The sequence below is a fragment of the Phyllostomus hastatus genome, unplaced genomic scaffold (genome assembly GCF_019186645.2).
Source record: "Phyllostomus hastatus isolate PE091 unplaced genomic scaffold, TTU_PhHast_1.1 phas_scaffold_93, whole genome shotgun sequence".
NCBI classification, from domain to species: domain Eukaryota; kingdom Metazoa; phylum Chordata; class Mammalia; order Chiroptera; family Phyllostomidae; genus Phyllostomus; species Phyllostomus hastatus.
In genome coordinates, this window is record NW_025334042.1 from 45351416 (window position 1) to 45375675 (window position 24260).

At 49.3% G+C, this 24260-nt stretch overlaps 1 protein-coding gene across 2 annotated transcripts; it reads right to left on the reverse strand.

Annotated features, from left to right (window-relative positions):
* Positions 1-6110: 6110 nt before the first annotated feature.
* GPRC5A (G protein-coupled receptor class C group 5 member A) lies at positions 6111-22113 on the reverse strand. 2 transcript variants are annotated; one of them, XM_045830171.1, is made up of 4 exons: positions 21774-22111; positions 9508-10439; positions 7406-7464; positions 6111-7110 (listed from the first exon to the last, which is right to left on the reverse strand). In XM_045830171.1, the coding sequence occupies exons 2-4, from the start codon at positions 10430-10432 to the stop codon at positions 7018-7020; spliced, it is 1077 nt and encodes a 358-aa protein (XP_045686127.1). In that variant the 5' UTR covers positions 10433-10439; positions 21774-22111; the 3' UTR covers positions 6111-7017. The 2 variants fall into 2 exon arrangements, with proteins under 2 accessions (XP_045686127.1, XP_045686128.1); XM_045830172.1 differs by lacking the exon at positions 7406-7464 and having other exon boundaries at positions 21774-22113.
* Positions 22114-24260: the final 2147 nt, after the last annotated feature.

Genomic DNA, 24260 nt, shown 5'->3' on the forward strand with positions numbered 1-24260 from the left:
TCAGTGTCATCGAAAGAACCACATTCCGTGCACTCCAGGGTCTGTGCCTTTGGAGATTGCCTCTCCCCACGTTGTCCCTCTCACTTACGACACAGGGACCTTCGGGAAATCACAGGAAAAACAGCCAGTCTTACCCGGAGGCTCTGCGATGAGGTTACACCCATCTGCTCCATTTCCCAGGCAGTCCGTGACACTCTGGGAATTGTAGCTGAACACTCTCCTGACTTTAATGTCACCTTAACATACTTTTTTCTTCATCATTCCGCCAGGCTTCTGATTTTATAGCCCTTCCTCTTACCCAGCAGCAGGCCTCTCTTCCCAGCCCCTCACCCCCGCTCCACACTGTCCTCCCTCCCAGCTGAACCCTGGTCCTCTCCTCCGTCTGCCCCTCCCAACTAGTCAGGCCCAGTGAGATGCTCCCTCTGACCCTCCTCCTGGTTCCCAAGTGTTCACAGAGCTCATGGGCTTATGACTCAGATGACTAATCTCGTGCTATGCCAGGGCAACCCACAAACCTTTTGATTTTGCTGAGCAATACAAATGATAGGGCTCTTGTGTAATTACTTACCCTCAAAGCACAACAAGGACTCGTATTTTTGTACTTAAAAATGGTAGCTTTTCGGTAGAGAAGTACATTGGGCAATGTTTCAGACATTGACTGCATGTATCTGAGGAGGGACACTGGTGTTTATGAAGTTCAAGTGTCTTTACAAAGAGTTCTACATTATCACTGGGTCCACAATAAAGTAGCATTAAATACAGTGCATACAGTCAGCCCTCCACCTTCACAGGTGCCGTGTCCCTGGATTCAACCATCCCAGATTGGAAATACTAGGAGGAAAAGGTTGCACGTTGCTGACAGGTGCTGCACAGTTAGGCCTGTGATAGTTGCTTCCGTACTGAACATGTGCGGACTTTTCTCCTTGTCATCATTCCGTTTGCATAGCACTTACATTGCATCGGATATTAAAAGTATTAAGAGGTTATATAAAGTGTACAGGAGGATGTGTGTAGGTTATATGCAAATCCTACATCATTTTATACCAAGGACTTGAGCATCCACAGAGTTTGGTATCCACGAGGTCGGGGGAGGGGCAGGGTCCTGGGGCCGACGCTCAGGGGTCACCCAGGGGTGACTGTACTGTCCTCATGTGGCGCCTTCCCTAGAGCGAGGCCACGAAGGGTTGGTTGTCTGTAAGACACAACTGCCACCGTACAACACGCAGACGATGTACTATAGAATCGTGCCCCTGAAACCTATTTATTGTGTTAACCAATGTCACCCCAATGAATTAAATAAAAAAATTTCTAAAAACTGCCAGCCAAGAGATGGGTTATAACACCCAATTATAAGTGACACTCACCAACAGGCGGAGGCACATCCAGACAATGAAGTGCATTTTCACTTCAGCCGAGGGCTCAGGGGCCATTTGGGTGGCAGGTGTGGGGACAGAAAACTGCACAGTAAAACCGGTCATCTCGCCATGATTCTTAAGATTCAAACGCCAGGTGTGACCATTTGGCAAGTAAAAGGCCAGAACCCTGAGAGCCCCAAGACTCCTTAAGCTTCTCTAGTCCAGCTTCCCTCCCAACACGGGACTCCCCGCAGCATCCTCAACAGAGCATCCCTGGGCTCGAACTCCTCCCGCAAGTGGTGCCCCGCCACTTCTCAGGAAGCTCCTCTGGGATCTGCCCCGTGAAACTCCCAACCGCTGAGCCACCTGCTGTGCTGTCACGACTGAAGACCGTTGAGAGGCGGCCTGGGGTTACACGTAAGAGATCCAGAGGCAGCCCATTCGGTGTCCACTCCCAGCCCTGTCACTTGGTAGCTCCGCCACCTTGGAGCTCGTCTGAAGTGATATTACACGAGTAAAGCCCTTAAAACCGGAGCCTGGCGCAGAGGAAGCACACGATAAATGTTAGTTAGCTGTTTTCATGAGAACGCACCTGCAAGGTGTTCCTCTCTCCCGATGAAACACCCCCATTTCCCTCACCCTCTCCGTCTATCACGTGGTTCTCAAAAGAGCTGCCGCGAGAAGCTCCTGCAGGAGCGTGAGATCCGCGGAGACGGGGTCGGGGATTTAGCGTTCTGATGCGGCCGAACGGGCTCCCAGTCCCGTGGGGGCAGCACCTGCCTCGCCCTGCGCTCCGCAGTTGGATCCGTGCTGCCTCCGACCGCACTGGCTCTTTGCCTGCTGGGCCACGTCCCTGGTCCTTTTCAGCCTGACGGACTCCTGAAACTGCTGTCAAACCGAGCCTCTCCTCCCTGTATTTATGGGATTTATTTAGGGGGCATGAATGCATTCATAACTATAAGACTAACATCTTGGTTTGGGACCTTTATTCCAGTCTTGCAACGTATTTCATTCTGGTTTTATGATTCAGTCTTTCCTAATTCTGTGTCATGTGTGAACTTTGATAAATGCTTTATTTTTGTCCAACTGGTCAATAAAAATATTATCCAAACAGATCTAAAGACAGAGCCCTATGGGAAACCGATAGAGACCTCCGTCTGATAAACAATCTCTTCTTGGTTGTTTGACCTGTGACCTCCTAACTCGATCATCATTATCCCTGCCTTTCTCAGAAAGACATCATGCGAAAATCAATAGATGTTTTTTTCTATTTCAACTCCTTGTGGGTAACAAGAGCTAATCTGGATTTACTCCTTCCTAGAGAGAGGACACTGGTAGCTTCACATCACAACAGGGCGTGGCATGGTGCTAGACCCCACCACCTGTCTCAGAGCTCAGGGACGAGCTGCATGGGCTTATTCAAGTTCGCTTGTTTTCTTAACTGAATTGATGGATCTTAATATGGGAGGGGCCTGAACGAGAAGCAGCTGGGACCAGACCGTTGGGTGCCATACATGTGGTAACCAAATTCCACTCACGGTTCCTCTTCCTTTCTGCGGAAGGTCATGGTTGAATCTGGTGCTGGTGACACCCGGCTCAGGGCGTGACACACAGTTACTTGCAGAGTTTTCTGAGGGCTGCCTCTGACACCTGCCCTCAGAAACTGCAAGGGAGCACAGGGCTGCCCTTGGGGGCGGGGTTGAACTCCACACAAAGGGCAAGACGGGGTGCTGGGTGTGGGTTTTGACTCCACATGGGGCTCAGAGGAGAAGGACCATCGCCCCGGCTGGGGAAAATAGAGAACCCTTTTTTGCTTTGTAATCCCTCTTGTGACAACCCACTCCCCCCCCCCCCACCGCCCCCGAGGCGGGTGCACACTTGGCTTGGGGATTGCAGAACAGGGGTCTGTGGTTTAACCGGGAAACGTTGGTCTTCCCCGCTCCACACCCCACCCCCCCAACCCTCACAGCTCATGTCCAGAGTGGAGAGGAGGTAACTGAAGGAGAAAGCAGCGAGACAAAGGCAATTGGGAAGACAAAGGGAAATGAGAGGAATTTAAAAGATGGGTGACTGTGGTCACTTTACTTGATTCTTTACGCAAACACCCTTTTGGGAAACAGTGTGTCTCACCCTGACCTCACAGGTGTCGACTGCAGACAGAGAACTGACCCAGAAACCTGGTCCCAATGGTATAAAGCCCGCCAGGCCTGAGGCCCCTCCCCTGACAAGCGAGGGGTCGGAGGCACCAAGTACTCAAGCTCCATGACCTTCTCACACTGTAACATTTTTGTCACTGGAGTGTCGCTCTGAAGGGACAAGAACACTGCGACAATCCAGACGTTGCAGAAATCAGGGTCAGACTCCGATGTGGTGCTGCCCACACCCATCCGCACACCTGAAACATCCTGAAGCCAGGGGGCGCAAAGCATCGTCTGCCCTGCGTGGAAGGGGTTCCAGAGAAGGACCACAGGATGGACCAGAGACTTTCCAAGCAGCAGTCTACATGCTGGAGGCTGATTCCCCAGATCCGGGATCTCAGCAGTCAATGCCAAAGAAAGGTTTTTCTGAAGCCGCCACCTCTGATTCTGGAATAATCCGGGTTCAGATTGGGGCTGGGACAGGGCACACCTGCAAGCCCTGCTAGCAACAGAAGGACATGGGCAAGGAAGGAAAAGACCAGCTGGGCGCAGCTCAGTTCTCAGCAGTAAGGACAAGCCTGGGAATGAAGGAAGGAAGCCCAGAATGCACAGGGAGGGGGAAGAACGGGTGTTACTGCTGTGTTTCCAGGGCCAGGATGTTCTCTTTGCTTTGGCACATTTTCCTGACAAAAAGCCAATGTTCTCATCACATAAATACTTGTGGACATTAGTAACAACAGCATATGAGACCAATGTCTGTAAAGATGCCATTTTGCATGCAAATGGGCTGGAAATGCCTTGGAGAATTTCACAAAAAATAAGACAGGGCAGTTAAACTCTGGCAAAGAGATCGGGAGCAAATTCTCTAAAGACGGTGGGAGGAAGGACACAAACAGCTCACACACACAAGCCTTTTAAAATGGGAACCGTGTGCATGGGACGCTTTTGCCCGAAGCCCACTGGATACCTGCCTGTCTGCTGCGTGCCTTTCCCAGGAAAACCACTTTAAATGTTTGCTTTTGAGAGGCACTGCGTCCTTGAGGGCCGATGCCTGGGATTTTACCGCCATCTAGTGGGAATACGTGGTATAGCAGCTATGGACGTCCTCTCCACCTAAAGTGAGAGGCAGAAGTGAGCCTCGGTCTATTTTCTCATCTGACAATGAAAGATGACAGAAAGGTTGTGAGCTTCATTTTATTATCATCCATTTCGTTCAAAGGAGATGCCGTTGGAGTTCCTAGCCATCGATCAACTGGCTTCGCTAAAGGAACAGGCTGAGCTCACCTTGCACGTTCTATTTCAGCCCAGGTGGAGATGGAGACTCACAGGACCGGCTTGGAAACCCTCCACTCCAGTACCATCACGGTGACTGTCCGAAGCCAGAAGCTCCAGCGCCTGAGATGTGCCCAGTTTAACAACTGACTTTAACATGTGCAGAGGACCTAAGACCTGAGGACAGGTTAGTAGCCGCAGGGGATGGATGACAAGTGGGGTTGAATGGGGAGCATTCTTCTACATCCTTTCAAGAACAAGAACTCAACAAAATGAAGGCCTACTTGTCCAAACACTGGAGAACACTTTATTTCTCAAGAAAGAAACCAATTTCTGGCGATAGGCCACTGGCCACATCCTTTTCAGCGATAGGCCCCTGGAGGTTGACCTGAGGATCCAGAGATTCTTTTCTCTAATAAGAAAGCCAATCCGGGGTATTTTGTGGCTTGACCTTTCACCCAGCCCTCTTTGCTTGGTGGAGAGGCCAGAGACCAAAGGACAGAAAAGAGGGAAAGAAAATGTGTATTTCTTGTGACAAAACAATCTATGTGAAACTATATTGTTTTTTCCTCACGACTAACCTCACAGGGTGAATGGCCTCTTGGGAAAGACTAGAATAGCCTAGAAGGACATAAGTCATCATTTGTAACTCTTCCTTTTCCATTTAAAACTTGGCTAATGTTGGTGCAAAGCCAATGGGAAACCATCAACCAAACCTTGTGGAATGCGAACACCCCTAATTCAGCAAGTCGTTCGTTCACCTCCAAACTCGCCTCTCCTCTTTCCACACTAGGCTTTCCTTCGGATGAAGCATGGGGCATCAGGTTCTTGGGAGGTAACTCCCTAACTCAGCTACACATTTTTAAATGTCATTCATTTTCTGTGGATGGCAATTTTTTTCCCTCCACCAAAGAGCAATTTTCTATTGCCCTGCCCCACCGAGCTATTTCTGGGATGAAGCAAATAATAATTGTTAGGTACCATGTCTTTCCAATAGATATTATGAACCAGTTCTGTCAAATAAGGGATATGGATTTATTTCCTCCTACAATTAAACCACGGGTGAATTGTGAAACTGGTTTTAGGGTCTCCTTCCTGTCTTACCTGGGCTGCCAAACCCCATTCCAAGGTTGCCACACCTCTGCCTTCCTGAAGCAAAACCTCAGGGTCCATGACCCTTCCTGGCTCCCCTCCTTACCCCTGCCACTCATCTCAAAATTGGGGAAACACACTTGTCTTAGACACATGTGAAGATGAGGAGAAACATATGGAGAAGAGTCAAGTCCATACCCAGTGGAACTGAACCTTGAACTTCAAGTCCAACATGACTAATGTCCACCACTCATACAGTGAAAGAGTTGCCACCACATCTTTATTGCGTCTCCAGGTAAAGAATGCTGAATAACTTATGATACAAGGAACAAACACTCCCCACCCGTAGACAATGCTCACTTACAGAATGCAGGAGGTGAACACAGTGCAAATCTAGTTACAGATTCGAATCAGTGCCAGGAATTTACAGAAAGAACAGTGCGTAAATTCTCTGGGAAGAGAGAAATTGGGCTTGTCCACACTAGTGAGGTCTAGGAGAACTCCTGATAAAACATACAGGGGAGATTAGCAGGGAGACAGACAGCAAACTTGGGAATGATACCAGGAGAGGTCTGGGACCTGTGAACTGGTGCTGGGGACCCACCGGGGCCCGGTGTTGGGCAGCACAACAGAGAAGAGTAAATTAGGGTGACCTTTAGCTCTCCAATCCAGACAAGAAGGGAGCGTCCCAGTAGTTGGCTTCCAGTGTAGATTCAGGCAGGAAGGGGCTGAGAGGTCTTTGCTATTTTTGCTCAGATTTGCAGTGCTGCTCCGGGCCGAGCAATCCTTACAAAACCAGCATTGTGTGCTGGCTCCGAAAGTTCAATGAGACAGTACGCAGTTACACAACTGCGTACCACAGAGCCTTAGTCACAGGGAAAGTGACAGGGAATAGTAAGAGGCTAACCTCGAGTTGCCTGATACCCCCACTTATAAGAAGCATCCTAAGTATGGAGCAAAGAAGAAACTACAGTGCTGCTAAGAACTGGAGCCTCACTACCGCAGCAGCTCCAGGACAGGAGAGCTGTTGAGGCTGGTGGGGAGGTCATGTCTTCCCATAATGCTTTGCGTGGCTTCCTTAGAAGACTTCAGGTTCACCCACATCCCTCAGACTCCCCGTTCATCCTGCAGACTCATGTTCATCCTACTCTTCAGAACAGCTAACTGCCGCTTTTCCTTCCTTCGTAGTCATTGTAAGGGCTGACCCGAGTCTGGGCCCGAGGAATGGAGAAATCTTTTTGGGAGTTCCGATTCTGAAAAGGAAGCATTGTATTGTTTTAAACAAAACAAAACAAACAAAACACTTTCATTACTAGATATTTCAACAAAATTACCATCTGGGTAGGAATCTCGTTTTCTCCCTCTTCTCCTAAACCCGCCCCCTAAAGCCTCCCCCTAAAGCCTCCCCCTGCCCTATACTTGTCTTCTGCCCTAACCCCATGGGGCAGATGACAGCAAAGCAGACGTGTCATCCTTTCAAGGTGGCCATTGAGGGGCCATCAGAATGGTCCGAGGGCTGTGATGAAAAAGGAGAAAGAGACCATTTACCTGCAGCTGAAAATGGGTGGTATAAGGGGCATAGATGGTATCACCTATCTCTTCAAGACCTGAAACAGAGGGAGAGGAGCAATTCAAGTGTGGGGGTCCCTCCCCGGGGCACCCGCCTGCGCTCACCCCAGCTGAGCCATTCACCAAGGCATCGTGCATTACCCGCTGACTTGTCTCCCTGGACGACTGTGAGTTCCACTGGTGGGAGAGCTGTGTCCGCACACCCAGGACCAGGCACAGAGCAAGCACAGCATTGGTTGAAAAAAACGAATAACTAGTATCATGTGACCATGATGGGAACACCTTTCCAAAACCTCACCAGAAGCCCACCTCATTGTGGGACCACTTCAAAGGCACATTTGGAACCAGTCCTTTCTGAGAGATCTGGCCCGAGCTGTGCCTCGGGGGAATCTCACGGGGATGTACCTACTTCTTTAGCTGCCCAACAAGGGGGAATTTTTTTTTTATTATTTTCATTAAACAGGGTCATAATTTATGAGCAGCTGTTTCTATGGATTTGGAAGAAACCAGGATTTAAAGTCAGGAACAGGTGAGTCAGTACGCACAATCATCATGAATACAATTTAAAGGAATCTATTTCCTACCAAGTGCACCTGTTCAAGTTACTTGATAAATACCTAAACACCTCTGGTAGTAAGGTGTTGTGAAGAACAGAAGGATTAACAAGGACAATTCCTGCCCTGCAGCTGACTCTTGGGAGTGAGGAGAGCCACACAAGTAGCTGCAGGACATGATAGACTGCTCAGGGCGTCTCGGAGTTCTACAGGTACTCGGGTGGGGGAATGCTGACAGCGCTTGGGGAATGGGTGACTCTGGAAAGGGGTAGACATAAGGCAGGACTGTCTGGCGACTGTCTGGCCAAGGACGGACACTCCCTGTGCCTGACACAGAGGCAGAAAATGACTTGGTAGGCTTGGACCGAGAGCAAAGCTTGCATGGCTGTTGGGTTCTGCTGTGAGAAGCCTCACTGAGGATTTGATCAAAGCAGGGGAACTGGGGAGCTGGTTAGGTCGGTGACAGTGAAGTGTGGTGGTGGGGAGTGTCCTAGAGTAGGCTGACAGTGGCCCATGGAACGAATGCAAAGAAGAGTTAAAGAAGGAAGACCAGTGGGGGGATGATAATGGTGACAGTGAGCCAAGGCAGTGAAGTGACAGAGTGAAGCCATGCAAACGGACCGGAGGGATGAGTGGGTAAAAGAGCCCCTTGGGCCCTCCCCTTCCCCTCAGGCTTCCAAAGGCCCAGGAGAGGGCCCCCAGCTGCAGGCAGAAGCACCAGGAAGCTTTGCACCTCAGGCTTCAAGAGCAGAGGAATTGTTAGCAGGCAGCTTTACTCCTGCCACAAACCCATTCCCCTCCCTGATTGTTGGGCCCAGATATCAATATAAACCCCGGGAACCAATAAATAGATCCCTGTGGGCAAGGGCAGTGTCTGGCTATCAGCGTAGCCTCTTTGTTAGGAGAATAACAGCAGAACGCCAGGCTGCTCACAACTCCAGGCAAGAGCAAATCGGTTCATTCTTTCATGTCCGATACGATCTCTTCCCTCCCATGGCCCAGGCACATGCAATAAAATGCAGCTCTTCAGATTAAATCAGAATCCTTAGTAATTTCATGGGGATTCCCACTGGTTTATGATGAAAGAGCTCCCCCCTCCCCACCCACCCTGTGCCCTGTGATCACTGCAGGGAATCAGAACTTGACTTTATGTGCCCAAACATATCAAGGCCCCACGTTTCCAGAAGGGATGCCTAGTTACCTTTGATAAAGAACACAATCTCGCCAACTTGTCTCTAAGACATTTTCCAGTCATCCCTTCTCCATTCCTTTGCTTCATGTAATTTTGACTCAGAGAAACCTACATGGTATTGTGTAGATGGTACTGGGTTATGACTCCAGAGGCCAGCTTTTAGTTCTGCTTGGTGTTACCTAGCTGGACTTGAAGCAAGATCTGAGCCTGGGGGAGCTGCTCTGTTTTGTCAAGGGCATGAGCTGGATAAGCTTTCACATTCCTTCCAGTTACAATACCCCGTGATGCTTCCCTGCCTTTCTATGAGGGGCTCTCTACCCAGCTAGATGCGATACCTTGTGTGATTTCTTCTTGGCTGTAGGCTCTGTTCTCCACACCATAGCTCTGCTTCATGAATTGGGGTTTACAAAAAGCATCCTCAACAGGGTAATCCATGGGGTTCTGTTGCTTCGTGAGCAGCTGAAACTCAGGTGTGACATAAATCAACAGGAACACCCAGCCATTGGCCACCAAGGCCGAGCTGAGGATGGTATCATCCCACTCGGGGCCAGGGGTAGGGGTTACCAAGAGCAGGATGATCCACGCTGCCCAGATGGCAATAGAGAGGAGCGTGGTGAGGGAGATGTGGGCCCCGTGTCTCTTCCAGCCAGTGAAGGGTCCACAGAAGGTGAAGCAGGAGGTGAGGAAGGTCAGTGCCATCAAGAAGAGGACGAAGATGAGCAGCATGACGAAGTCCTCATTGCGCCGAGGAGGAGAAAGCTCAGTGAAGATGGCCGCATTGGTCCTGTTCATGGTGAGGACGACAAACTCAATAGCGATGATGTCCTGCACCAGGCTGACGCCCACAGCCAGGCCCAGCATCACCAGCATGGACAGCGGCTTCCACCCACGCACCAGCTTCATCAAGTTGAGAGCGTGGGCCAGGAGGCAGGAGAAGCAGAGGGAGAAGAGGACGCCGAAGAGGAAGAAGCGCGTGGGCCCCGTGCTGCTGTCCAGTGTGATGATGAAGGCGAAGGTGAGGCCGAAGATCCCCAGCACACCCAGGAGGAAGAGAAACTGGACTGGGAGCACCTTTCGCCTGTTGGAGTCCTGCACCTTGCAGACGAGGACCAGGAGAGCTAGCATGAAGGCCACCGAGGTCACGGCCCCAGCTGCTGCCACTGCTTCCAGGACAATGCCCCAAACTGCATCTAAGTCACAAAGTCTGTGATACCTGGCATTCAGGTTCTTATCACGGCAACCCCAGGGGACTGTGGCCATTGTGATCCTGCAGAGAAGCAAATTGGGGACAGGGGATAAGCATCCTGACAAACTCAGGCACAGAGGACCGAGAAAGACTAAAAAAAAATTTTGTATGTTTGGCCAGTGTTTGGCCCGTGAACTTACTACATTAGATAAAGCTGCTAACTTTTCTCCACCTGTCGTGGCAGATCCTAAAGACTGATGAAAGGAAGGAACAAATCATCCTTCCTTCCCCGCACTTGAACTATATTCAATATTTACCCCGGAGCTAGAGAACTGCGTGCTCTGCAGAGGGGTTTCAGAGCGTCAGTTCCAAATACACATCATGAACAACTTCTAGCCTTCCTGATACTTTGGGCTGTGCCTTCTTAGGAACCAGTGAACACGGAAATACCTGTTTGAGATGCTCTGTGTGAGCATCCTATTCTCTGAAGGACAAAAGGAGTTATCTGAGCTGTAGATTTCTCTACAGAGACCAAACATTCATTCTCAGCAGCTGGATTCTCTTCTTCAGCTCTGCTGTCACAGATTGGAAGGGTTTTCTTTCCCTCCTCAGGGTTTGTAAGGATGGCTCTACCAATTCCAAAAAGCAATGAGGGAGTCTTCCCTGTCATAATGAGCTTTTAATTATATATGCAATATAGCACATACATTCATTTTTTAGTATTATGTATACATTAGAATATTATACACAGACTGCGAACCAAAGCATTGCAGGTTTGATTCCCAGTCAGGGCACATTCCTGGGTTGTAGGCCATGGCCCCCAGCAACCACACATTGATGTTTCTCTCTCTCTCTCTAACCCTAACCCTAACCCTAACCCTTCCCTCGCTAAAAATAAATAAATAAAATCTTTTAAAAAAAAAGAATATTATATTAGTGGAAAGTTAGAATACAATAAGTTAAATAATATAAATAACTTAGCCCTGACTGGCAAGGCTCAGTGGGTTGGGAATCATTCCGCAAAGCAAAAGGTCACCAGCTCAACTCCTGGTCAGGGCACATGGCTGGGCTGCGGGCCAGGTCCCAGGTTGGGGGACACACCAGAGGCAACGAGCAGATGTCTCTCTTGCACATCAATGTTTCTCTCCCTTTCTTCCTCCTTCCCTTCTCCTCTCTCTACAAATAAATAAATACCTTAAATATATAAATAACAAATAACTTACAGCTTAAATCTATCTAACTTTTTTATGAAATTGGCCCTCCAAGCTTAACTTTGTATTATATAGTCATACATTCAACCAATGTTTACTGAACACCACCCTGTGCCAATCACCATTCTAGACACTCAGCGAGAAAGGGGAACACATGTGTTCTCTGCCACAGTAGAAGACAGGCAGACACATAATCTGCCACTGCCTCAGTCTTCTCGTGGTCTTCCCTCACCGTGGGTCTGTCACCTGCGATGTGCCCCATGGGATTTACCACATGCAGAGCACAAAGCAAAGCGTAGGTTAGGTTCTACCTCCCCAGGGCAGAGAATGAGAACCAGGAGGGAAAAGCAAGGCAGCCCTGTCTGGTGTGGCTCAGTGGATAGAGCACCAGCCTGAGAAATGAAAGGGTTGCTGGTTCAATTCCTAGTCAGAATACATGCCTGGGTTGTGGGCCAGGCCTCACGTTAGGGGCATGAGAGAGGCAACCGGTCTTTGTATCTCTCCTCTCCCTCTCTTTCTCCCTCCCTTTTCCTCTCTCTAAAAATAAATCAATAAAATCCTTACTTTTAAAAAAAGGTAAATGAGCTTCATCTACAGGCAAGCCCTGAAATGCAAGAACCCAGAGTCTGGTATGCTTTGCCTACAAGTGTCCACCCTCGGGTGCTATGGGGAAGGGAGACATGGAGGGCGCTCCCTCGTCCATGCCTGGTTGCAGAAGAGGAAGAACCTGTCCAGTTCGAGGGCAGCACAAACAATGGGAGGGACCCAGGCAGGCCCTGCGCCTTTCATCTTCACTCACCTTCACCTCTCCACTTCACTCCCTCCCAAATTAATTATCAGGGTGGTGTCCAGCTGGAAAGGAAGTTCTCTGACCATCCCTGCCCTTCCCGCTGCTCCTTCTCCACCCCTCAAAGTAGAGCTGTTTGTTGACAAGTGGTTGTTATCATAATTACGTGATGATTATGAAAGACTTTGAACTTGATGACTATAAATCTTCACAGAGACTAATGAGTTCTGGGGCCCGACAGAAGGACAGTGAGACAGAGACCTCCTACCCCCAACCTGGACCGCTAGGCCCCTCGCTTTATGCACAGCTGTGCAGAGGGGGCTGTGTCTCGGGGCCTTCTGACACCCACAGACCAGGGTCCGACAAGAGCAGTGGGCAGTGGTATGGAGGGTGGGGAAACCGATTTCCCCCCATTTGTCCCCACCTCGCACGCCAGTCATGCAGGGGAGGAGAAACAGTCCCTGAACTGCCTTTAAAACAATGGGCCTTTTTATTTTTTTAATGTTTCAGTTTGGATTATAGACATTTTCACACATACTCAACAATAACTATGGATGAGTCAATGGAGGCCCATGACTCATCGTGTAGTTTCCAGAATTATCAGTATAGCACCAACATTGTTTCATGAACGTTATCCCCACCGCATTCCCTGGATTATCTGTAAACAAACCCCAGACATCAGATCATTTTATCCATAAATACATGCATATACATATACATATATGACAAAAACTCCTTTATAACTTAGCCACACTTAAAAAATTAACAATAACCTCTTAATAAAATATCAAGTTGGGGTTTATGTTCCCCAATTCTCCCATAAATGTCTTTTGAAAAATTTCTAGTAAATATTTTTTGTAGAAAAATTAATATTTTCTAGTAAATATTTATTCCCAATTATCTCATTAATATCTTTTTTTAAATGTCTAGTAAATATTTTTTTGCCCGAGTGACTAATTTTTGGAACTAATTATCCCTCTTCACTGACCTCTGTGAGCGCCCCCCACCGCACCCCTCCCTCAGCACAACAGGGCTGACCCCACGGGTCTAAAACGTCCCAAGTGCTCTCGGTTTAGTCGGTTTAGTCGGAGGAAACTAAAACTCGCCAGACCCATTAACGAGCAGGTCTGACTGAGAAGGGACTACAGTGCCCCAAGAATGGCTCAGATGAGGAAAAATGCAAGGATGGTGGCTGGGAGCAGACAGGGTTTGGGGAAGGAGAAGCACTCAATCAACATTTGGGAACATAAAACTGCCAGGAGCTAAAGACATAGCCTTGGGGAAGAACATAAGGGCTGGAGCAAGAAAAAGAAAATGTAATGAGTCTAGCAGCTATGTGCACACCGACTGTAACCAAAGTCAAGGGCAGAGAGACCTCAAGTCCAGCCGAGAATGGACTCACTCCAACAAAGACCAAATGGGCACCGGGAGAAACCATTCACTCTTGGACCGCTCCGAAGGGGAGGGAGGGTCTCATGACTCATTCACACTGGGTTCAGGCCCAGTTTTATGCCGTTTACTCATTTAACCCACACAACCACCTTACGCGATGGCTCATAGGGTCATTATCCCTGTCCTGCCAGGGCAGCGACTGAAGCGCAAGTGAGCTGACTCACCCAAGCCACGCAGCTGGCGAGTGGAATGGCCAGGATGCAAACCCAAATTCTAGCTTCACCGTCGCACATCCCACACAACACCGCACAGCCCCCTGTCTGGTGAGAACTTCCAAGCCAGGAGAGACCCACCAGTTGGACTGGGGTGACGGCATCAGCGCTCGGGTGCTGCTCCAGGCTTTGAGCCTGGGTTAAAGCACTGGGAGCTCAGTGTCCCCTCGTGAGTCGCCCCAACTCTTCAGAGTTATGTGTGCCCTCAAAGTGCAACACGGTGAAGAAATGACCGTTTGCACGCCGGCTGTGTGTGCTCTGCCAGAGCAGACAGGGCAGGAAGGGAGGTCCTGCAAGGGAGGATGAGACGGTGGGGGAGGAGGCATCCCGGGGTCTCCTTGTTGGTGAGCCCTGGGCGGTAGTGCCAAAAGCCAAGTTAAGGTCTTACCACGGAGCTGGGAAACGGCCGAAGAAACCTCCATCCCACACTAGCAAACCCGTCACCCTCATCTCGCACTTCCACCTCTTCAGTGTCTCTGGACTATGTTGCCCACCATCGTCCCCGCCTGGACCTTCTGCCTGCAGGCCCGCCGTCCCTGAGCCCCCTCTCTGTGGCCAGGGAGAGAGCCGGAAACCTGCACAGCCAGGGTAAGGCTCTGCATCCTCAGTCCCTGCCTGCCTCTGGCCTGGTGGCGTGGCACCACGCCCTGCTCTGTGTCCCCAGTAGGCAAACTTCTCATCACTCCTCCAAAGAGGCCCCAGTATCTCACTTCAAGCATGCTGTCCCATCTGTGTGGAACATTCTCCCCGCTCCTCCACCCCCTTCACTTGACTTAGAGCTGCCTTCTTCCAGCTCACCTTCCTTGAGGCCCAAGTCTAGTGAGACGCACGTCCTTTGAGTTCCCAGGGGGCCGCCGCATTTCCTAGCACACTTGTCACACAGCCCTGCCATGACTGTGGGTCATCACCCTCACCCTGCATCACCCTCTCAACATAAACGTTCCGTGGAAGAGGATATTAAGTGTTTCTCCCAGCCTCCAGCCTAGCGCCTGACTTGTGCTAAGTGCCCGGCCAGGAAGGTGAGGAGAAGTGGAGTCGGAGTCAGAGGGGCTGGCAGGGTCGGCTGCCCTTAGTCTAACCCTCGCCACTTGCCCCGTCCTCCTTCTCAAGCAGGCTGTCTAAAATCGCACTTTGGGTCTGAAGCTGGGAGCACTGGGCCACATCTGAAACCCTGCTCCTATCTAAATGACTCCAGGTGTCACCAAAAAGACCATGAATCCTGAGGCTTTCCCAGCAAGCAGACAGGAATTTACTGGAATGCACTCATATGCTCCCACCCAGTTTCCTGATGACTAAACCGTGCACCTCGGAGGAAGGTGGTGACGTTTTAGTGGCCTGGGAAATGAGAGAAGGACTTGGAGTCATAAGAGTGAGACCCCGTTTCACTTATTACAGAGGCCAACTGGGCTAACTACCTGCTGCCCAATAATCCAACGGCACCCCCATCTGAGGCTCTGAAATCACTTGGCACTGCCTTAACCCTTCTGGAATGAGTCAGGGCATTGATGGAAAGGTTAAGAAAAGGAAAAAAGAAATAAAGATGAGGGTGGGAAGAGAACAACCAGAGGAAGAGGTGGGGGAGGAAGAGAAGCAGGCGGGGGAGGGAGGAAGTCACTTGCTGAGCTCAGTTCCAAACCCTCCCTTTACTGTGCCCCCTTAGGAAGAAGGGGCTCCAGCTGCCCCCACATGCAACAGACAGTGTCTCCTGGAACCTCCGTCCTCTCTGTAAAATGAAGGTGGGGTGCTGAACTAAGTGGTCTGGGCTCACGTCCAGCCCCACTGTTCATTCCTCTGGGGAGCTCCTTGTAGACAATTTCCAAACCCCTTTCTCCCTCCCCCTCATCCTCCTTCCTGCCCCATGTTCCTAATGATGTCCGGTCATTAAAAGAATATGCGAGAAAACTCCTAACCCAGCGCCAGCCCAGGGCTGGAGGTGAGGCTGAGGGGTCCACCTGCAGGACAAAGACACCGGGCTCTGGAGCAATACTCACCCCACCCAGGACCTTGACCCATATATGGCATTGACTGGAGTCCAAGGACAAATGTGAGCATTGGATGGGTCTCTACAGCCCTCCCCTGGAGCATCTGCGCATGAATTACCCGGGAATCCACGCTCCCTATAGCTGATCTGACCTTCCTCCTTAGCAGACTCACCTATTTCTCCCACCTGCCATCTAAAAAGGGAGAGGACAAACCCCCCTCTTAGGACTGCCTGAGGAATGACACCAAACTGCAGGTGTTAGCTGAAGCTGAGCCTTCACACCATCCCAGCAAGGCAAATTTGTGACTTTCTAGCATTTCAGTTCCCTCTCTGCCCTTGAATTGCCACATTCAATCAGTATTAATGACAATAGTCACAGTATAATTATGAATAAACGTGACGACCGCTGTCACACACTGAGTCCTCTGGTGAGCCAGGCACAACGCTCAGTGTGCGTGTTTTTATACACATTCTCTCCTTTCCATGTTTTTGTACCTGTTACCTCATCTGAGATTCCTGCTACTCATTTTACAGGTGAGAAGACTGCATCTTAGACAGAGTTACATGTCCCATGCCATATAGTTAGAAGAATATCCCTTTATGAGTTTAATCATAATTTAATCTGTCATTTCCTCTCTAAATCACTGTTATGATCTCAGAAATTTTTCTTCCCAACTCCAGCCTCTCTCCATTAAATTATCTCCAAGAAGTCTCCAAAGCAAACAATCCTGTATTCAGTTGATCATTCTGTCAATCAACAAACATTTAAGTGCCTACTTAGTGTCAGGTGCTATGTTAAGTGAGCAAGTCACTCAGATCACAAGTGTGGCTGCTGCCCTTGGAAGGACCAACAGTCCCACAGACACATAAATAAGGATTTACTGAGTGTGCGTGGAATGCTGAGGGCATGTGGAAAATAGCGGCCCAGTCCACCTAAGGGTGGCCGGGGAGGCAGGGGAAGAGTTAGCAAAGAAACCAGGGAGATGAGGCATGAATGACGGACAGGAAATGGTAAGGGATTTTTAGGAAGGTAACAGAGACAGGGCTTGGGAAATGAAGGTGTTTAGGTTAACTCCCACATTTCTAGCTTAGGCAACAGCATGGAGCTTAGAAATACAGACTTACGAGGGCAGATGCCAAGTTCAGCTTTGCTGAATCTAAGGTGACTGTGGGGCATGCAATTAGAGGGGCCCAGGAAGAGCAAACGCTAAGTTCTCAGTTCACCCTGGGCCATGCTCAGTTTCACTTAATCCCCATACGACCCTATCATGATGCCCCCTTTTTACAGCTGAGGAAACTGAGGCACAGAGGAATTAAATCACTTGCCCAAGATCCCATGGCTCTGAAATGCCAGGCTCCCAGACACCAGGCTGAGCTGCCCCCTCTGCGCTGGGACATGTGGTCTGCACACACAGAGTGGGTGGGCCCAGAGGAGGCACCCAAAGTCTCAAGAGGAGGCGGATCACACAGGGAGCACACGCAGGGAGCAAGGGCAGAGGACGGGACCATGGGAACACCGTCTCATCAAAGCAGGGGCTAGCAAAGGATGTTAAAAAGAAGTTATTGGGGGCTAGGAAAAGAAATAAGCCCCCGTGGTTAACCAGAAGCAGTTCCCCCAAAAAAAGTGGTCAGTGGAGTTAAGTACTTCAAGGGGAGCAAAGAGGCGGCCTGGGAAGGGATCTTGAATGAAGCAGTTAAAAAGCATATTAGCTCTTTTTGTCTATTATAACAGATTTAGCCTCAATTTGAGCTTCAAAGCTTTTTTGCAATGGGTTCTCCCACCCATCTCCTCCTGCCTCCCTAGCTCCTCTGTCCACCTCTATGCAAGGTAAGTAAATCTTCCGAGAGTATTTTCTTCTGTCTGGTAGGGAACTGGGGCCCATCTAAGATCTTCTTGGACAGAGTCGCTGTCTTTGCCTCAGCACACTCATTATCCTCCTAGCCAGAAGGACCGCATCCTTCCTACTCACAATCCATTCATCATATTTCTTCAAAACTTATCCCAAATCTTGCAGGTTTTTAAAACTATTAGTCCCATCTCATTTTAAATTTGTAAGTCTCTTCATAGTTTTTTTACTCCTCACCTGCAGATATGTTTATTAATTTGAGAGAGAGAGAGAGAAATATCGATGTGACAGAGAAACGTCAGCCTTTTGGCATATGGGATGATGCTCAGCCACCTGAGCCACCCAGCCAGGACTCTCCATCATTTTTACAATTAACTGCTTCTTGGTACTCAAGATTTCCCACACATCTATGTTATATATTATACGTTAACATCAGTGTTGACTCAGCTATCAGGTAACACTTTATGTAAGGACCAAGTAAACAAAGCAAATCTTCTGTTTGTTGGTGCCCCCTCGCCACGTGCTCTGCACCGTGGTTGCTAAGCAAATGTTTTGGACTAAGACTGACCGCTTGAATATTTACTCAGAGCAAGTTATTTATTAGCAAGTGTGAGTAACTGGGAGGAAGAGTTTCTGAAGATGAATATGTGCTGATCCTCGTATTTTTATCTGGACTGAATTCTGAGACAAGGGTGGAGTCCCACAGAAATTTCTCTGCCCTGGATGAAGGATTAGTTATAATTGGAAAGTGTCTCCAGGGAAATCCCAGATCCCCTGCTTCGAGAGGCCATCCATGTTCTGATGACATGGAAGTGATGCATCATGGCAACAGCTTACGAACAACATCTGAATAACACCGCTGAACTGAATTTCTATGCGGTAACCAAGAGGGAATAAACCATCCTATCACCGTAGGCAGATTCACACAGACATGACGGCTGTGTTCAGCCTAATTTCTCCCCTTCCAAACAGTTCCCTGGGGGTATTACCATCTTCCTCTGGTCTAAACAAAGCCTGTGAACTTTAGATTCATGTAAAATAAATTACTGCAATATGAAATTAAAATACTGAAAATCATTTAAACAAAGAAAATCTTAAGGTTTTGAGTGAAATTTTCAAAACTCCTAGGGCAGAATTTTAATAAATGAAATTTCTAGAAAATAGGTGGGTGGATAAACTGAAGTCCTCTACCATTATACTACCTCAAAGCTCTCAAAGACATCTTTTAAATATTTTATTTCAATATGTAGTGGTAACACATTCATGTTTGAGCCGACAGCCCCCAGCTGAGTTTGTCATCTCTCCTTGCAAGCCTGCAGGTCTAAGCCCCGAGAATGACACCACCACCCACGGAGTGGCCTAGGAGATGCAGAAGCACCATACAGACAATCCAGCGTGGGAAAGGGTGGGGGAAGCAGAATGCACAGCCAAAAACAAGATGACAGCAGCAAGCAACTGTTATTACAATGAATGTAAATGGTAACTTTTTCACTTGAAAAAAAAAGACTAAATTAAACTATACCATATCTATAAGAATCTCACCTAAAACAACAGGAATCAAAAATGTTGAAAGCAAAAGGAAGGGTAAAATGAAAATAAATGAAAAAAAGCAATAATAATAGATAGTGTTTATTTGGCAGGTATTATGTGTCAGGTACAAAGTTAAATGGCTTGCTCAAGATAAGACAATTAAGAACGAACTGAGGTATGAATGTCACACAAAGTGTAGTGAAGGCTAAAAGGTATTATACTTGTATTACAATAATCAGGATGCTTCACACTGAGGATACAACCACCGTAAACTTTTTGTCCTGCATAACACAGCACCAAAACACATAAAACAAAACTACTGGAAGTACAAGAAGAAATCAAAAGAACCACAGTTAGAGGAGACTTTAATACTTTTTATCAGTCCTCAACAGGTTAAATAGGGAAAAAAGAATAATAACATGGTATTTTTATATGCGTGCTATAGATACTTTAATCAAAATATTTTCTATCTACACCTTATTAGATCTCCATGATTAATCATATAATTCAGATCCTCTATATCTGTGATCAGCAAACATTTTCTGTAAAGGGCCAGATAATAGAGTTTAGGCTTCACAGGTCATACATTTGTAGCTGAAGCAGCCATAGACAGTGCATCAGCAAATGAGCATGGCTGTGTTTCAATAAAACTTTATTTACAAAAAGAGGCTGAGAGATGAGTTTGGCTGCGGACCTAGCTTACTGACCCCTGCTCTATATGATTGCTTCTACGGAAGTGGTCTTGGAACATGTACCAAAAAACAGCATATTTTAGACCACACACACACACAAAAAAAAATCTGAAATCCTAAAATAAGAAATGTACAGACTATATATTCCGACCACAAAGCAATAAAAACAGGAATAAAAGTAGAAACAAACACACCAAACTGCTCAGAAAATCTGAGGCCCTTCAGGCGAAAACACTATTCAATTCACTGTTGCTAAAGGCGCCGCTACACCAGCACGTGGTTTCCTGACCATTTCCTCAGCTCGGTCTTGGACTGTTAAATGGCAGTGCCCCTGAGGACTAAGTCGCAGAATGAGAAAAGTGAAATCACACAAATTCTTCCCCACATCCTGTTACCTTCAATTCCCACTGGAGTGAGACACAAAGGTTGGCGGACTCCGCTGAGGACGGCCAGGGCACCCGTGCGGATACAGAGGGGCTGGAATCTCAGCCTGGGAAGGAGCTGGGGGCCTGCGCAAGGCCCCTTAGGAGGAACTCAAGGCGCGGGCTCTTGCTAGAGTCCGGAGGAGAAGTCAGCCTTCCTGACTCAAGTTGAGAGCACTCTCCAGGAATGTTCTGCGCGTTCTCAGTTCTGCTCATTCCCATTTACCCTTGGAGCACACGCCTCTCCACACCCTGGAGGAGCCTCTCAGTCTCCCAAGTAACACCTCTCTCTCTCTCTCTCTGGACCCTTCCTCCCTCTCATTCCTTCCCTCTCCAAGGGGCGGCCAGCGCACAGCGCTGGAGACGGAGAGGGCTCTGACTCCAGCCTCCCCCCTCCAGGGTCCCCAGGCCATTGCATCTGAAGTGGTTGGAGCATTCCCCTTCAGGAATAAGCCCACAGCAGTAGGTGATTCAGCGGAGCCCTTCAGCAGGTGTGGCATTTACAAACTCTCTCAGGAGAAAATCAGCCTGGAAAGAAGTCAGGAATGAAAAGTCCTTCAAATTCCTTGAATGTGAGCAAGGCAGACTTCCCCTGTGGGCTAACTCTTCCTTCCCCGCCCGGATGTTGCAGGGGCCTTCTCAGACAGCTTCGGGGCCATGCCCGAGTCCGATTTAGATGTTGCAGAAGGCCGTGCTTTTGCTGGACATCTGCTGGGGCTCCTGAGCAACTCAAGGGAGAGCCGAGACCGCTGTGGAGCAGACGGCGCTACACTCCCAAGAGAAGGGGTGACTGCTGTGACTTAACTTCACAAAATTCAGAAGGCCATGCTTGTTGAAGAAGGCAAACTAATTGAAAACTTTTCAGTAACTGCGTAGTGTAGCAACTGTCACCATCTTTCTCGTCCTGCCCCCTCTAGTTTTCACCCTTCTCCGCGCCTGTCCCTTCCCGTCCTCTGAAATCCTTCTCTATACTCTTCCCTCGGATCCCAGAACTGCTCACCTGCCTGGCCAGGATCCCACCTACTAACTGTGTGTGCACCGTGTCTGAAACTGCTACCTGACGTTCATTTTGCTCTCTGCCTCTATCGGAGCCTGGGAAGCGCAGGAAGAGAAAAAAAATCTGAGTTGAGTTAAACTAGAGGAAGTTTCTTCTCGGGATTCTTTTTTGCTCATAGCCAGCTACAGTCCACATCACCGGGCTTTCTCTGGTCTCCCACCCCTCCCGACCCCGCTGTCCCCGCCAGGATTTACATCCGGAGGCGGGGCGCGCACCTCACTCACCCTGTGCCTCGGCTTCGGGCGCTTGAACTCGCGCTGCTTCCCGCGCGTTCGAGGCCGCACTGGGCCCCTTGATGCTGGGGACCCCGCGAAAGTGATCGATCCCGCCCTCGCGCGAGGAGCAGTTATAAAGGCGGCTGCCGCCGGAGGGAGGGAGCGAGCGAGGAGGTGAGCAGTGGGACAAGGGGCGGGAGAGGGTCAGGGGAGCGGACACGCCTATTCCAGTTCCCCGGCACTGCGCGCTGTTATGAAAATAAAGTCCTCGCGCCAGGGAATGAACCAAAAGCCGCCTGACGTCAGCAGCACAGTCACCCTTGAAATTGAGGGTGGGGGGCCCTCGGCCCCTCCCTGTCTAGCAGACTGCTCCGAGGCCAGCGCACCGGCTGGTCCCTCGGCTCCGGACAAAAGAAAGGGGCCAGCGAGGACTGCGCCTTATCAGTCCAGAAAGCTGTCACCTCCGAGCCGGAGCCACACCCCGCTTTCCGCCTGGCACTCCCGGCCCCCAAGGGCAAGGGCTAGCCAGGTCGTAGAGCCTAGTTTAATTTGGGGGTCGGGGGCCGGGCCACAGATTTATTTACCGTGTTTATTGGAGTAAATAGCTCGGAGAGCTGGCCCCCAGGAGGCCCTTTCCTGCCCCTCCGCCACTCCCACCCCAGCAGAGCAGGAGAGGAAACCAGGGTGGGAGAGAAGGAGGCGGCCCCCCTCTCTCTCGGGGCCCACCAGCCCGAACGAGGGCGAGGCCAAGGAAAACTTCCTCCGGGGTCCCGATTTAGCTGGCGGCTCCACTAGTTAGTGCCGCCCTCAGATGGGACCCATTAGTGCTGCCCCGCGGGCGGGCAGAGATCGCTGTCTCTACTCTCCTAACTCCCTCTCTTACAGCCTCACAATGCAGGCTGAGAAAGGGGATGACAGATAAAATATGAAATAAAGGAATTTTGCCTTTGGAATCTGGTTCCCCCTCCCTCTGGCTGCCCACTCCTCTTCCATTATCAAGCCAATCCTACTGAAACTTGTCTCTGTTTACTTGTCAAACAATCCTTAAGTGGCTGCCCGCACAGTGTCAGGGCTCAGGCACGGCTCTGTCCCTCCGCCTTGGGGGAGGGGGCTGGCTGTGTCCCTCCGCCTTGGGGGAGGGGGGTGTGTGCCATTGAGTGCCCGTTAGCGCACCTGGTAAACTAGCCTGTGTTACCTGCATGTGAATGAACCCCGGAAGGCCCAGGGCTCCCCAGCTTTCTCATCACTTATTTTAAAATGTGACTTTTTGGAGAGGATACCTGCACTTTTGTTAGAGTTTTATCTCACTCCCAAGAAACTGTGGCCAATGTCTTGAGTCTTGGAATCCTTCCCTTGAGGCCAGCAGCCCAGGGTCTGTAAGCCCACAGCTCCTTTTGTGGGGTACCTGAGGGTGGGTGGGTGTGTGTGTGTGTGTGTGTGTGTGTGTGTAGGAGAAACTGAGAAATTGCTGGGGGACTGAAAAAGACAGTGCTTTTTAGTGGGTGCCATCTGCCACATCAGATCTTCTCTCTGGACTCAGTTTCCTCCTCTGTTAAAGAAGGAAGTTGAGCCCTGGCTGGTGTGGCTCAGTGGATTGAGTGGATTGAGCGCTGGCCTGTGAACCAAAAGGTCTCAGGTTCAATTACTAGTCAGGGCCACATGCCTGGGTTGCCGGCCAGGTTCCCCAGCTGGGCACATGCGAGAGGCAACTGACTAATTTATCTCTTACACATTGATGTTTCCTTCTCTTTCTCCCTCCCTTTCCTGCTCTCCAAGTAAATAAATAAAATCTTTAAAAAAAGAAAAAAAGGAAGTTGAACTAGACCACACTTACCCAAAGATAGGTCATTAAACACACAAACGCAAGCTGTAATTATAATGTTAAGTTTTCCAGCGGCCACATGAAAAGAAGTAAAAAGTAACAGGGGAATTCACTTTAATAATATATTTTATTTAACCCAATAGATCCTAAACATGATTATTTCAGCATATAATCAATCTTTTTAAAAATATTAATGAGCTATTTTAAATTCTCTCATTTCAAATTGTCCTCGGAGGGCCAGTGTGTATGTCACACGTACAACCATTGCTGGTGTGGACTAGCTAGCCACGCTGCAAATGCTCAAAAGCCCCCTGTGGCTACTGGCTCCCACAGGACAGCGCAGGACTCCAGCTCCACACTGCAGGAGTTGGAATCGCCTCGCCTGCAGTGAGGTTCACAGCATCAAGAAAAGATGAGAGGGGAGTAAAAGCAGAGGGCACATGGCTTCGGGGGATTCTTTCCTTATCCCCCAGCCCCCCTGCAAGACAAGAAACCCAGGAAACCTCTTGAGAAAGGCTGCGTGTGTTTCATTTTTCCTGCTGCTCCTTGTTCTCTGGGTGACGTCTCTCTGGCCTGTCCAGGGCGGCATACATGAGAGCTTCCTGGGGACTAATTTTGAGGTGCTGCCCTCATTCACCTGCACCCCATTATTCTTCACTTTGCCATTGACTTTG

Coding starts and splice junctions, on each gene's coding strand:
- GPRC5A (XM_045830171.1), bottom strand. CDS start 10,432: ATGGCCACAGTCCCCTGGGGTTGCCGTGATAAGAACCTGAATGCCAGG. Junction 7,465..9,507: donor CCAAGAAGAAATCACACAAG/GTATCGCATCTA, acceptor CCTCTGTTTCAG/GTCTTGAAGAGATAGGTGAT. Junction 7,111..7,405: donor CCACCCATTTTCAGCTGCAG/GTAAATGGTCTC, acceptor CTTCCTTTTCAG/AATCGGAACTCCCAAAAAGA.